The following is a 15,181-nucleotide window of genomic DNA, read 5'->3' as shown; positions in this document are numbered from 1 at the left end:
AAGATCTCTGTGAATCAGTGACCTGGCCTCTTCATTGTTTACCACTCCCCCAATTGTTGTGTGATCTGTAAACTTTTTGAATGATGATTTTATGTTTTCTTGCAGGTCACTGACAAAAATGTTAAATAGCATAGTGCAAAATCCCTGCAGGACACCATGGGAAAGAGACCTGCTCAGTGACAACTCACCTTTAGTTACATATTGAGACCTATCATTAGCCAGTTTTAATCCACTTAATGTGTGCCATGTTCATTGGATATCCTTCTAGCTTTTCAATCAAAATGTTGTGCCATATCAAGTCAAATGCCTTACAGCAGTCTAAGTATATTACAGCAACACTAGTATCTTTGCAAGTTTGTTTGAAAATCTCATAACAAATAATGTATATTGACAGGATCTCTTTTCCATAAACCCATGTTGACTGGCATTAATAGCATTACTCTCCTTTAATTATTTATTAATCAAGTCCTGTATTCTCCGCTCCATTGTCTTGCCAGGAATTTATGTCAGGCTGGTAGGCCTATAATTACCTGGCTCATCCGGTTTATCTTTTTTAAAAAATGGCACAACATCAACTGTTTTCTGGAACTTCCCCAGGGCTCTAAGACTCATTGACAATCAACATTAGCAGTCCAGTGAATTTTTCAGCCAACTCTTTTAAAACTCTTGGATGCAATTTAGCTGGACCTGTTGATTTAAAAATGTCTAACTTTAGTAGCTGCTGTTTAACACTCTCTAGAGATACTAGTGGAAGGGAAACAGTATTGTCATCACCAGATGATGAGGCTATATCATGTTTTCTCCCTGAATACAGAACACTTCTGCTTTTTTCTGCATTATCATCAATAATTCTACAATTTCCATCTACTAATGGACCAATACCATTGTCAGGATTCTTTTTGTTCCTAATATATTTTAAAAACTCCTTCTGACTGTCTTTAACTCTGCTGGCCATAGATTTCTCCTTGTGTTCCTTGGCTTCCCTTATCAATTTTCTGCAATTCCTAGCTTCTGGTTTATATTAATTGCTATCAACTTCCCCTTTTCTCCAATTGTTTATATATACATACATATATATATATTTACAGCTGCCTTCATTTCCCCTCTAATTTCTGCTAGGTCTATCTGTGTCTCTCCCACCAGAATTAAGAGAATTTGGTCCCTTCACTAGAAACTTTTACCTTCATAGCTATGTTGGTCAGGGCTGTGATTTGTGACTGACAGAACTATGCTGGCAATAGCCCCTAGTGTGGACAAAGCTTTTACCAGTTCCCCAAATGAAACAAACCATACCTACAAAAGGACTGCTCCACCCAGTATAACTGCATCTACACTGGGGCTTTTGCAAACATAGCTAAATCAGCTAGGGGTTTGATTCCTGCCCCCACTCCCCCCCCAGTTACGTTGGCAAAACTAAGTGTAGACCATGCTGCAGGTGGGGCCGGAATACGCTATCCCACCCAAAGAACACTTTTGCTGGTGAAAGCTGTGTCCACATTAGGAGCGCTTTGCTGATAGAATATACTGGTCTGACCTCACCCATGGTGCTGGCGGCCTGTGCCCTGCTGAGCTGTGCAAAGGCCAGAGAGCCAGCATGAAGTGAAGTAACACCCAGTCTCACCCAAGGGTTACATGTCCCAGTGCCCCTGCAGATCTGAGCCATTATTTCTGAAACGTGGACTCAGTGAATGGTGCTAAAGACACGACCTCAGGTGGCTTCCTACAGGGCTAGTTCCAGGGCTAACGCTCAGTCCCAGCTGTCCAGAACGGGAAATATTGTCAACCCCGCCGGAGTTGCTATGAGGGGGAGGCACGGGGGCTCCAGGAGAGCCTCTAGGAACGTTAAGCCCAGGCTGGTTCCCTTAGCTCCGGGCTGCGCTCGGCCCCAGGCGGCGCGTGCGGGGAACCGAGCGGGCGCGCGGAGGCCAGGGAAGGGCAAGGGCGCCCCCCAGCGGCGAGGAGCGGCTCATCCCCGCCGCCCAGCGGTCCCTGCGCCAGCGGGCGGGGGCCTGGCCTGGCCGCCAGCGTGGAAAATCGGGGGGGGGGGGGGTAATAGGCGCCTATCTGAGAAACAGACCCAACCCGGGGCCGCCCCCACAGAGCGGGGCCGCCCGCCCCGGGGTAACGGGAGCCCCAAATCGGGACCCCTGGCCCCGCGCGGGGGCGGCGCTCGGGCTCTGCCGGCCCCGGGGTCCGGGCTGCAAACCGCTCGGGGGTGGGGGTGGGGCACTGCCTGAGGCCGGGCCCGGCCAGCACCACCCGGCTCACCGGCCGGGCCCGATCCGGCGGGACCACCCCCGGACTGAGCGCTCCGGGCACTTCCGGTTCGCAGCGGCGGAGACCGGAAGTGCCTCTCATCGGACCCCAATTGCTGCGACACCAGCCCCGGCTGCGCTGCCTGGGGTGGCCCCGGCCCAGGTGGGAGAGTGGGGCGCTGGGGGGAGGGGCTGGGGGGGTCTGAGGATGGGGTCAGGGCCGTGGGGGGGGGGAGGGGGGATGAGGATGGGGTCAGGGCCGTGGGGGGAGGGGGAGGGGGGATGAGGATGGGGTCAGGGCCGTGGGGGGAGGGGGGTCTGAGGATGGAATCAGGGCCTTGGGGGGAGGGGTTGGGGGGGTCTGAGGATGGGCTAGGGGGTCAGGATGGGGTCAGGGCCATGGGGGGAGGGGCTGGACAAAGGGTCTCTGGGCAGGGGTTGAGGGCGTTTGCTCTGGTGGCTCCTGAGATGGGGCAGGGATTAATGGGCCCTGGGGAATGTGTATTCCAGTGGGATGCCCAGAGAGGTCACAGATGCAAGGCCAGAAGGGACCATTCTGATCAAGTCTGACCCCTGTATAGCACAGGCCAGAGAGCTGCTCCCAAGAATTCCTAGGGCAGAGCCGTTAGAAGAACATCCATCATGATTTGAAAATGGATCCACTAGGACCCAATGGGCCTTAATCGCCATCTCAGCACCCCAGGGAAATCCCAGCCAGTTGTACCCCTGGGCTGTTACTGAGGTGTCATTTTGCATTTTCTCCTGTAGGTAAATCCCAAGGAGAAGTCAGCACTAGCAGCCTTTGCAGCTTGAGGTCTTCAAACCACAATTTGAAGACTTCAATAACTCGGACATAGGTTAGGGGTTTGTTATAGAAGTGGATGGGTAGGGTTCTGTGGCCTGCGTTGTGCAGGAGGTCAGACTAGATGATCATATTGATCCCTTCTGACCCTAAAGTCTATGAGTCTATGAGTCTGTACAGAGTGGAAGTCTGGGATCCTGGCGGGTAACAGGAATGATTTTCAAACCCCATCCCACTTGGGCAAGTGGCGGCTTCTCACTTACCAGGATTTTCCTTGAAAAGTTTATTTTTGCTGAGCCCATGGGAAAGCAGCACAGCCATACTGGTGCCTGTGAGGAATGTGCTCTAATAAAAGTCATCCTCTTTTAACTGGCTGGGTATCTGAATGGATGAGCAGTCATCCGTGGGAATCTTTTATTCTCTTAGGAGATGAAGATCTAGGAGGGGATATTTTAGCAGTTTAACCATCAGGTTTGAGATGGCTAGTCTTCCTGGAACCACTGGTTCAAATCTCAACAGCCCTGGATCCACAATAAATAAGTAGAATTCCAGGCACTTTATTGTGTGTAGAGCTTTGGATAAGACCTTACAAATGCCGTCCTTCTCTGCTCTGTGTGGGCACTAAAGATCCAGTGGGGTCACTATCATGATAGCGAGAGAGCATTTGGCTAGCATTGTCCCTTTTTTCACTGTGTGACAGCGGGCGCCACACCAGAGGTGGCTGCATCTCTGTTGGTGCAGTATGTATAAAGTTGAAAATATTTGGTAAATTTTTCATTATTTTATGTTGTAAAAGTCATTTTTTCCCTCAGCTTGTCAGTAGTTTTAGACTTGACCTCTGTCCTCCTTGTCACAATAATTTAGCTGTTTTTAAGATGTCTGAAGCAATTTGTGCTAGCCATTTTCAGAGACAGGTTATTGGGCTAGAAATACCTTGGTGTGAGCCTGTATGATGATGCCTATGTTCTTTTCCAGGAACAGGTACCCTTCACTGGTACCCCTCATTTTCTATTGCTAAGCATCTGAAGAATAAAGTCCATTTTAGAATCAAATAAAGTTTCTGCTCAGGGCTTTGGAGCTGTGCTCCGGCTCCGCTCCAGCTCCAGGCAATAACCTGCAGCTCCACTGCTCTGGAGCTGCTCTGCACTCCAGCTCCAGGCTCCGCTGCAAAGCTGTGTTTCTGCTGAACGAGGATGAATGACTTGGTCTGTTTCCTCTGTGGGGAGGAGGGCCAAGGGTGTTGTACACGGGAGGGGGATGAGCAAAGTGGTTAATTTTACAGAGGACAATCTGCATATATGCCCTGTGGATGCCCGTTCCTAGGGATCTTGTTTTAACTGCTGTGTTTCTTCCTCTAGAGAGCAAGATGGCGACTGGTGCAGATGTGCGGGATATTCTGGAGCTGGGGGGTGTGGAGTCAGAGAACACGGGAACCATCAGTAAGAAGGACATCATTAATTCTGATAAGGTACTGGGGTTATGGCCCTGAACTCTTTGCCCTAGTCACCAACTTGAAAATCACACTTGTGTCTGAAAACTTTTTACCTACTGTTCTCACAAGTGTCGTCTCAAATTACTATAACTGAAAGAATTGGAGGAAAACAAATATTTCTTACTATTGCAGTGGTTTACTTTGGGCATTTCCATGGAGTATCTGGCATCTTACATGTACGTCCATCTCCTGGCTTCCCTGTATCTTCAGTTACTCATCTCCTTGTGTTCCAGAGGGTTGTGTTCACAGAATCCAAACATTTCGTCTGAAATCTAAACAGTCAAATGCCAAATGTCTGGCAAACTCAAGAAGGGAAGGCTTTGGGGTTAAGGTGTTGAAACTGGGACTTGGGAGACCCCGAGCTATGTCTCTGGCTCGACCACAGGATCTCTGTGTGACCTTGGGCAAGTCATTTAGGCCTTATCTGTATTAAGAAAATGTGCACTGTACCCCAGTTTCCCACCTGTTAAATGGGTATAATACTTCTTCCATACTTCACAGGGCATTGTTGTGCTCAGACACTATGAGGACGGGACAATGTAAACAGAGAGATGGACAGGAACTCCAGATCCAAGAGAACCACAACTGTAGCATAGGTCCCAGACTCCAATTTGAGATGAAACTATATAATAATAAAATGCCACCACACTCAAAGCACTCCCCAGCCACTGTTTCCTCTCCATTGAGATGTCTGTCTCCACACAGAAGTGCAGCACCCTGGGGCTGCCTTCTCATCAGTGCAAAGACTGATATAATGGCATTACTGCAAACTGATGAGAGAGTGTGTATGATTGGGGTGTTAAAATCACTAGCAATGACCTGTGGAAGGACAGAGTGGGTAAAAGAGTTGTGGGGGTGGGGCACTCTGCCTTAAAGAGCCCATTACTTGTTTGAAAGTTATGGATGACTCAGACCCACAGGATCTTGAATACATATGGATCAATATGCTAACTAACAAAGCCAGGGATGGGGAGTTGGTGCAGATCTGTTATATGCCACCAGTGGAAACCATAGTTCAGGATGTGTTACTCCTTAAACATCGGTCTGTAATATGTGGAAAGATCAACAGTGTTATGGGGGACTTCAGTTTGGGAGACACATTTCAGAGGTCTTATGCAGCCAGTAGTAAAACACCATTAGTGTTTCTAAAATATATAGATCATTTTCTAATGCAGAAGTAACTTGAGGTAACTCTGTGTTAGACATCATTATGACAGATAAAGATGAATTTATCAATGGGCTGGAAGTTGCCTAGGGACCAGAGATCATGACATGATTACATTCAATATGAGCAAACAGAGTACAGCACCAACTGGTAATGTATATACTTGGTGCTTCCAAAGGGTTAATTTCCCAAAGCTGAGGAAAATTATTGAGCAAAATTGATTCAGAGGAAATATGTAGACAGAAAAATGTGAATGAAAATTGGGAGTTTTAAAGGAAGTGTCTTAGATCTCCAAAAAACCACAGTCAAGAAAGAGGATGACTGATTAAAATCCCATCCTATCTCCATGACAGAGTGAAGGCAGCAGTTGGAGAGAAGCAACATATGACAAATGGAGTAAAGGGGAAATAAATAATAATCAATATAAGTTCGGAAATGTATATCAATATAAGTCATAAGGGAAAACTCCACAGCTGGCAGGACTAAGGAAAATAAGGAGTTTTTGAAGTATATTAGTAACAAAAGAAAATTCCAAGAATGGTACATGCCCATTACTAGGTGGAGATGTAAAACTGTTTAATGATGCTGAAAAGGTAGAAGTGTCCAATCAATATTTCTGTTCTGTATTTGGAAGGCTGTAGGACATTGAAGTAGTTTCCAGTACCTTAGTAACTAAGGAGGGTGTTAAACAATATTTCCTAGAAATAAATACTTAAAAATCAAGAGGCCTGGATAATTTGCAACCAAGAGTCCTAAAAGTTGTCTTGAAGAGATCTCTGGCTCACTGATGTTAATTTTTATAAATCTTGGAATACTAGGATAACTCCAGAAGAATAGAAGAGCTCTGATGTCCTGATATTCAAAAAGCGCTAGCTGGAGGAGTAGGGAGTGATTTTCTCTCTGTATGCAGCATTGGTGAGATCGATACCAGAATAGTGGGTCCAGTTCTAGTGTCCTCATTTTAAAAAAGATGTTGAAAAACTGGAGAGGGTGCAGAAAAGAGCAACAAAAATTATTTGAGGGCTGGAGAAAATGCCTTACTGTGAGAGACTTTAAGAGCGCAGTCTGTTGAGTTTATGAAAGAGAAGACTGAGAGGTGACATGGTTACAGTGTAGAAGTACCTTCCTGGGGAGAAAATTCCGGGTAGTAAAAGACTTTAATCTAGCCGAGAAAGGCAGAACAAGGACCAATGGCTGGAAGCAGAAGCCAGAGAAATTCAGTAAGAAATCAGGCCCACATTTTAACAGTGAGGCTGATTTACCACTGGAACAAACTACCAAGGGAAGTGGTGGATTTCCCGTCACCTGATGTTTTCAAATCAAGACGTGATACCTTTCTGGAGCCAAACACAAGTTATTGGGCTCTATACAGGGATAACTGGGTAAAATATAATAGTTGGTGATATATCGAAGTCAGTCTGTGTGATCGAATGGTCTCTTCTGCCTTAAATTCTAAATCTATAACCAAAATCTTCTGTTTCAGAAAAAATCCAAGAAATCATCTGAGACGCTGACATTTAAGAGGCCGGAGGGGATGCACCGAGAGGTTTATGCACTTCTCTACTCCGATAAAAAGTAAGCGCTTCTGGTTAGTGTTCTGCACAGCCTCATGGGAGAACTGGCACCCATCCTGCTGGCTCCAGTCTGTCATTGCCTGGCCTAGTCACACTTGGAGCCTTTGAAAATTTAGCTCCTTGAGTCTCATCTCCTCCAGGCTTTTTATTGTTTTTGTTTCTCTTGTTTATATTTTCTTTCTCATTCCAAAATAGGGAGGCTCTGCTCTGTGCATGTGATGAGAAAAGTGCAGTCACTGCAGAGCTACGTTGCCTGGGGCAGCATATATGCCCTTTTGTATCTAATTCTCCTGTATGTGCTGCCGGGAGTAACAACTGCTTTTGTTTCCACAAGCATTATGCCGCAAACTTGTAGACTTTAAGATCAGAAGGGACTATCATGATCTAGTGTGACCTCCTGCTCATGGCTCATTGCACAGAACCTCACCCACTCGTAACAAACCCTTAGCTTCTGGCTGAGTTACTGACATCCTCAACTCCTGCTTTAAAGACATCAGGTTATGGAGGATCCCCCATTTACTCTAGTCTAAAACGGTAAGTGACTTGTGCCTCGTGCTGCAGAGGAAGGCGAACCCTGCCCCCAGGTTTCTTCCAATGTGATCTGGGGGAAAATTCCTTCCCAACCCCAAATATGGCATTTGCTGTGGACTGTGCCATCGGCCCAGAGGTCTCTAGCCTGTCTGTTTTCCAGTCAGCTGTTCCTTTCAAACGCCTCCGTGCTGTTTGCTCCATCTCCGGGCCAGGCATGTGACTTTCCATTGACACAGAATGACTCTGACCTCGCTAGCAGGCTCTGCGCCCTCATCACTCTTTACACCATGGTGGCTTTGACTCCCCTTTGGAGCCCATCAGCAGTGAGCTTGAGTTGATTCAGGGCGATTGAGGGTGGATGCTGTTGCGTGACCCAAAACCAGAGTGTCACCCCAGAGCTGTGTGTGGTGTCTTTCCTTCATGAGGAGTGCGAAACCAGGAATGGGGCTTGAACCTAGGTCTCCTGCACTACCTACCGTGCTGCCAGGATCCATAGTAAAGACCCTCCAGAGGAGTGCAGTTCTTCTCTCAACCTGGCCTTCTCTGCTCTGCAGGGATGCGCCTCCACTGCTGCCCAGTGACACGACGCAGGGCTACCGCACAGTCAAGGCAAAGCTGGGCTCCAAGAAAGTACGGCCCTGGAAGTGGATGCCCTTCACCAACCCCGCGAGGAAAGACGGGGCGATGTTCTACCACTGGAGGAGGGCTGCAGAGGAGGGAAAGGATTACCCCTTCGCCAGGTTCAACAAAGTAAGTGGGAGTGTGTGGGGGTGGGGGAAGTGAACAGGCTGTCTGTCATCACACAGTAGGGATCTACCCTCTGCATAGTGTCTCAGATGAGAGCCTGAGAAGCCCATTCCTTCCTTCCCCTTCCTATATTGGGCAATAACATTTTCAGTTGCAGTCTGGCCTGCGACCTCAGGCTGCACTCTCATCTGATCCTCCAGGCTAAGTGGGTTTGGAATGGGGTCAGAGCTTGGCAGTACAGCCTTGGTGCTACAGGGATGATTCAGTAGGGGGAAGTGTTGTTCCCGCTGCATCAGCACTGACTCAGTGCCCCATTATGGCTCTAGGGGGTGCTGTGTAGCAAGAGGGCTCATATTTTGAATGAAACTTAAAGACAAGGTCTTTACCCTTGTCACCCGCGATCCCGTGGCAAATTCTGGGTGCTGGCTGCAGTTTCCTCGCCAAATTCCAACACAAATAATTACTTTCCACCTACCTGAAACTTCCACTGGGGTTTTGGTTGGATGCGGTACAGTTAGTGTTCTGTGTTTTCAGTTTTTATTTGTTAAAAAAAAGAAAAAAAAATATCTGGGAACTTTTCAGTGTTTATTTTCCAAACATTAAAACTGGGATGAAATTAGGTTAAAAATAAAAAAAAAAGTTAGGGGGAGGGGAGAAAAACAAAAAACCCTTTTGTAATATCCACATTTTACTGCTGTAATTTAAGCTTTTTTTCCTTAATTGTACGAAGGTATGTTTTGTCTCTCAGAGCTAGTAGTTCATCCAGAAATCCTGGTTTGCGTACACTCGTGTAATGTTCTTCCAAAGTCTCCTCACTCATGTTGAGCCTCTGGCTGTCTTGGAGGTAGTCCAACTTTGACAATAAGCGCTCTGCGTCGGCAGATCCAGGGGTACACTCCAAGCTCGCTGTGTCACTTTGATGACGTTGGGAAGTGTGTCTGGATGACTATTTCACAAAGCCTGCCAGCACATCCAGTGTCGCATTGTCAGGGGTAGACAAGTTCATGTGAGTAGTAAATTCCCTTTTCAGATTTAAAATTTAAAATTTAGTGGTAAATGATTGAAATGCTCTGGCATAACAATCATAGTCTGCTGCAAAATTCACCTTCAGGAAGGGCTGCAACACCTGGAGGACATTCCAAAAAGAATCTTTGGCATCAAACACTTTGAGGTTCAGACTACAGGCCGCGGTCATCTCCCATTTCTCACTAGGGGTGTTGTGTCGAAGGTTTTGAATACTTTTTTGTTTTCTCATGTTCCGGGGTCAAGAATTTCTAGTAGCAGCTGGGTTTTCTCTCTGTATCTTCTGCAGCTTTTGTGCTCAATTCGATTGAGACTTTGGTTGTCAGGATCCGGTAAACATCTGTATTGGCAAACGTGTTAGCAGTAGTCAGAGAAAACTCCAGTGTTTTCTGTGTGTCACACGCTGATTCCAAGTTTTCAACAATGACCATTACCTTGGTGCGCAGAATCTCACAGTCATTCTGGTTATTTGCTAGACTCTTTGGAGTTTTTGCTTTAGAATCAACAAACTCAGGATGATCTAGGAGATGCAGTGACACAGTCCACATGTGATTTACATGACAGGCAGCGAAGTACCGATGTGGCACAACAGGGGTAGGTAGACAGCAGTTGACTCTGCACTCATCTCACACTGTGTAAAACAAAGCCTTCAGCTTGTTTGCATGCTTGAAAACAGCCCCAAATCCACGATGCAAGATTTCATGTCTTTCATTTCCTCTGTAGCAGTAGCTGTTGACAGCGCAATGTTAATCAGATGAGAAGACAGGTAATACGGAGCAGCTCTGGTTTCTGATTGAGTTTAATCTCTGTGCCAACTTAACTATGCAGGAAGCAGTATCTGTGGTAGCTGTGCCCACGTTCTCCCAAGCTAGTTGGTACATCTCAAACATGCCAGTTATTGCTGCGTCAACAAAACGCAGTCAGCAGAGGGGATGAATGTCATGTCGGCACAAAACAATGTCAGTTTATTCACCTTGAAATCAAAACCTGAAAACAAAAGTCCAAGAATTGGGTGGTCCAAAGCATCAGGAGACTTGTCAAAAATCAGATTAGGCACCACGTTTCCATCAAGTCATTCCATCAGTTCAGGTACTGAAGTGTCTTTGTTTTCTTTCAGATACTTACAAGTGAGGTTGTCTGTGTTAGGAAGGGGTTTTGCAGTTGGACAGGATTGTCGTATAAAGTCCCCAGTGGGCTCCTCTGCCATTAACAGGATCATTGGGCGAAACAAAGAGAATGTACAGATTCACTGACACAGTCGTGCTGTGTCCTCCCTTTCATTAAAGCCCTGGTGAAAGCTCCTGATATGGCCTGTTTGTCCCCAAGCTGGCTTTCTTCTTTAAGCGTCTTGTATTACTTGCTGTTGACATGCTCCTTCATTCAGTCAGCGCGAGCACTGACCTCAGTGTGCAGCGCAATACGTTCTCTTCGCGCCTGTCTGTACTTCCCTTGGAAATTTCTGAGTACTGAGTTTCTTATTGCTATTCGGGCATAGATTTGCATTTTTTGCCTCATGTTTGCCTTTGAACCTTATCTTTACCTGTGGAGGACTGATTGTTTAAATTCAACAGATTGGCAGGCAGCATCTTCTTGTGAGCCAATCATAATGCTGTATTAACATGCCTTCATTTTTCCGACCTCCACCATGTGTGTGTTCTGTGTTTTACGCTCCAGAACTGCTTCATTCTCAGAGCTGCCGCACACAACAGTCGTGTAAAGTGTTAGTGTTTAACAAAAATATGTACCCATAAAAACGGCCATACTGGGTCAGATCAAAGATCCGTCTAGCTCAGTATCCTGTCTTCCAACAGTGGCCAGTGCCAGGTACCCCAGAGGGAATGAACAGAACAGGTAATCATCAGGTGATCCATTCCCTGTCACCTATTCCCAGCTTCTGGCAAACAGAGGCTAGAGACATCATCCCTGCCCAGCCTGGCTAATAGCCATTGATGGACCTATCCTCCATGAATGTATCTAGTTCTTTTTTGAACATTGTTGTAGTCTTGGCCTTCACAACAACATCTGGCAAAGAGTTTCACAGGTTGACGGTATGTTATATGAAAAATACTTCCTTTTATTTTAAACCTGCTGCCTATTAATTTCATGTGGTGACCCCTAGTTCTTGTGTTATGAGAAGGAGTAAATAAACCTTCCTAATTTACTTTCTCCACACCAGTCATGATTTTATAGACCTCTATCATATCCCACCTTAGTCGTCTCTTTTCCAGGCTGAAAAGTCCCAGTCTTATTAATCTCTTCTCATACGGCAGCCGTTCCATACTCCAATCATTTTTGTTGTTCTTTTCTGAACCTTTTCCAATTCCAATAGATCTTTTTTGAGATGGGGCGACCACATCAGCACGCAGTATTCAAGATGTGGGTGTACCATGGATTTATATAGAGGCAATATGATATTTTCTGTCTTATTATCTATCCCTTTCTTATTGATTCCCACCATTCTGTTCACTTTTTTGACTGCCGCTGCATGTTGAGTGGATGTTTTCAGAGAACTATCCACAATGACTCCCAAAATCTCTTTCTTGAATGATAACAACTAATTTAGACCCCATGACTTTATATGTATAGTTGAGATTATATTTTTTCAATGTGCATTACTTGGCAGATGAAATTCACTGTTGATAAATGCAATTTTGTTGCCCAGTCACCCAGTTTAGTAGCACTTCGCAGACTGCCTGGGACAACTATTTTGAGTAGTTTTGTATCATTCTTTACCCCTTTTTCCAGATCATTTATGAATACGTTGAATAGGACTGGGCCCAGTACAGACCCCTTGGGGGACACCACTATTTACCTCTCTCCATTCTGAAAACTGACCAGTTATTCCTATCCTTTGTTTCCTATCTTTTAACCAGTTACTGATTCATGACAGGACCTTCCCTCTTATCCCATGACTGCTTACTTTGCTTAAGAGCCTTTGCTGAGGGGCCTTGTCAAAGGCTTTTTGAAAGTCTAAGTACATTATATCCACTGGATCCCCCTTGTCCACATGCTTGTTGACCCCCTCAAAGAATTCGAGTAGATTGGCGAGGCATGATTTCCCTTTATAAAAACCATGTTGACTCTTCCCTAACAAATTACGTTCATCTATGTGTCTGACAATTCTGTTCTTTACTATAGTTTCAACCAGTTTGCCTGGTACTGATGTCAGACCTACCGGCCTGTAATTGCCAGGATCACCTCTGGAGCCTCTTTTAAAAATTGGCGTCACATTAGCTATTCTACAGTCACTTGGTACAGAGGCTGATTTAAATGATAGGTTACAGACAACAGTTAGTAGTTCTGCAATTTCACATTTGAGTCCCTTCAGAACTCTTGGGTGATACCATCTGGCCCTGGTGACTTACTAGTGTTTAGTTTATCAGTTTGTTCCAAAACCTCCTCCAATGACACCTCAATCTGTGACAGTTCCTCAGATTTGTCACCTAAATAGAATGGTTCAGGTTTGTAAATCTCCCTCACATCCTCAGCCTTGAAGACCGATGCAAAGAATTCATTGTGTTTCTCCGCAATGGCCTTATCGTCCTTGAGTGCTGCTTTAGCATCTCAATAGTCTAGTGGCCCCACTGGTTGTTCAGCAGGCTTCCTGCTTCTGATGCACTTACATTATTTTTTTTGCCATTACTTTTTGAGTCTTTGGTTAGCTGTTCTTCACATTCTTTTTTGGCCTGCCTAAATATATTTTTACACTTAATTTGCCAATGTTTATGCTCCTTTCTATTTTCCTCACTAGGATTTAACTTGCACTTTTTAAAGGATGCCTTTTTGCTTCTCACTGGTTCTCTTATGTTGTTGTTTAGCCAGGGTGGCACGCTTTTGGTTCTCTTACTACGTTTTTTAATTTGGGGTATACATTTAAGTTGAGCCTCTATTATGGTGTCTTTAAAAAGTTTCCATGCAGCTTGCAGGGATTTCACCTTTGGCTCTTTACCATTTAGTTTTTGTTTAACTAACCTCCGCATTTTTGTGGAGTTCCCTTTTCTGAAATTAAATGCTACCGTGTTGGGCCACTGTGGGGTTTTCCCCACCACAGGGATGTTACATTTAATTATATTATGGTCACTATTACCAAGCGGTCCAGCTATATTCACCTCTTGGACCAGATCCTGTGCTCCACTTCGAACTAAATCAAAAATCACAAAAAATTGAGTGAATTGATAAATAGATGTAAATCAGTAAAAATTGAATGCCATTAATTAAAAACAATTTATTAATTTATCAGTGAAAATCGGTAAAAACTGAAAACACGGAGCACTAAGTACAGTATACTTTGCTTCCTGTCCTAGAGTGCATAGCTGGTGTTAGTCACAAACTGTCCAATTTGAAATGCTGCTGTGCTTTGTTATGAATAGCTGCTGCCTTCTGTGTCAGACATGGCTGTGCTTCAGGGTTTACATATATTTCAATAAAAACACTAAAACTCACTGGAAAAGTGTTAAAAGAACATTATTAAGGTGCAAAGTGAGGCACTGAAGAGCTGGGAAATCCCAGAATGCAACCTTAATTCCGCCCCCTTGCTCGTGTGCTTATGACAGTCATTAGTGACATGATCACATACTATTTTTTTCCGTAGGACCCTGCCCTCGTTCAGCGGTCGTCAGGGTGGATGAGGCTCACTTCCTGAGCAGCTGTCCATTGTGTTGCCCCATGCTTTCCTCACAGCACACTATTCAAACCCTGCTCCGAAACAGAATGACTAATTTCCTCCAGGGCTTTGCTATGGTGCACATTACTAGAGAATCTCAGTATTTCACAGACGTAAATGAGTTTATTTTCACAACACCCTCTGAGGTGATGGGGTGTTGTTTTCCTCATTTTACAGTTGGGAAACTGAGGCACAGAGAGGTTAAAATCTAAAAGTATTTGCTAATTCTGATGCCCAATGTGAGACAGCTCAGACCTGATTTTTCAGAGTATTTAACATTATACAGCATTTTGTATGTTCAAACACAGCTCCCACTGACCAGCTGCAGCTGGGTGCTCAGCATCTCTGCAAATCAGACCCCAAAGTCTCAAGTCAGGCACCAGAAATGAGGAACACACAGGGACCCATGTGAAATGTTTGGGTTAAGTGACTTGCCCGGCATCACACAGGAACTTTGGGTCGGGGCAGGGATAGAATCTGGTTCCCCAGAGCAGCATTCAGCTCCTTTAACCATGAGACCATCCTTTCTCTTCCTGCAACAAGTGAGGCTGGGTCCTACAGACAACAGCCTCCTTCACTGCACAGCCCTGATTTGTCCCCAGGGCAGGGCCAGCCTGTGCCAAACAAGGCAGGGTCCTGTAGAAAAATAATATGTGACCATGTAAGACTATATCCTGCATGTGCACCAGAGGCAGCCTGAACTCTGGCGTTTCCTAACTTTGGAGGGCTGGACTTCGCAGCTTTCATAATATTCTTTTAATGCCATTTTTGTGTGTGTAATTTCCTAGATTTTAAAATCAAACTGAAGAAACAAATTTCGTGACCTGGCATCATATTGGCCCCCACACAGGTTAGCAGCAGGGTTGGACCCTCCACACACACTTCTGCCACTAGAGCTAAGAGAGTAACTAATAGAGATTGGCAACCTA

The 15,181-nt window shown here is 45.3% G+C and overlaps 1 protein-coding gene across 3 annotated transcripts in view; it reads left to right on the top strand.

The window, feature by feature from the left end:
* The first annotated feature begins 2,324 nt into the window (after positions 1-2,324).
* The window catches only part of DMAP1 (DNA methyltransferase 1 associated protein 1), a 44,660-nt gene continuing 31,803 nt past the window's right edge, over positions 2,325-15,181 (top strand). For all 3 annotated transcript variants that reach the window (XM_050961179.1, XM_050961178.1, XM_050961177.1), the window contains exons 1-4: positions 2,325-2,418; positions 4,416-4,525; positions 7,198-7,289; positions 8,374-8,569. In XM_050961179.1, the coding sequence (XP_050817136.1) occupies positions 4,424-4,525; positions 7,198-7,289; positions 8,374-8,569 (390 nt within the window). In that variant the 5' untranslated portion in view covers positions 2,325-2,418; positions 4,416-4,423. The remainder of the gene's footprint in view (positions 2,419-4,415; positions 4,526-7,197; positions 7,290-8,373; positions 8,570-15,181) is intronic.

Source organism: Gopherus flavomarginatus, chromosome 7, assembly GCF_025201925.1.
Source record: "Gopherus flavomarginatus isolate rGopFla2 chromosome 7, rGopFla2.mat.asm, whole genome shotgun sequence".
NCBI lineage: Eukaryota > Metazoa > Chordata > Testudines > Testudinidae > Gopherus > Gopherus flavomarginatus.
The sequence above is the reverse complement of the archived record's forward strand: the minus strand, read 5'-3'. Positions and strand labels throughout refer to the sequence as shown.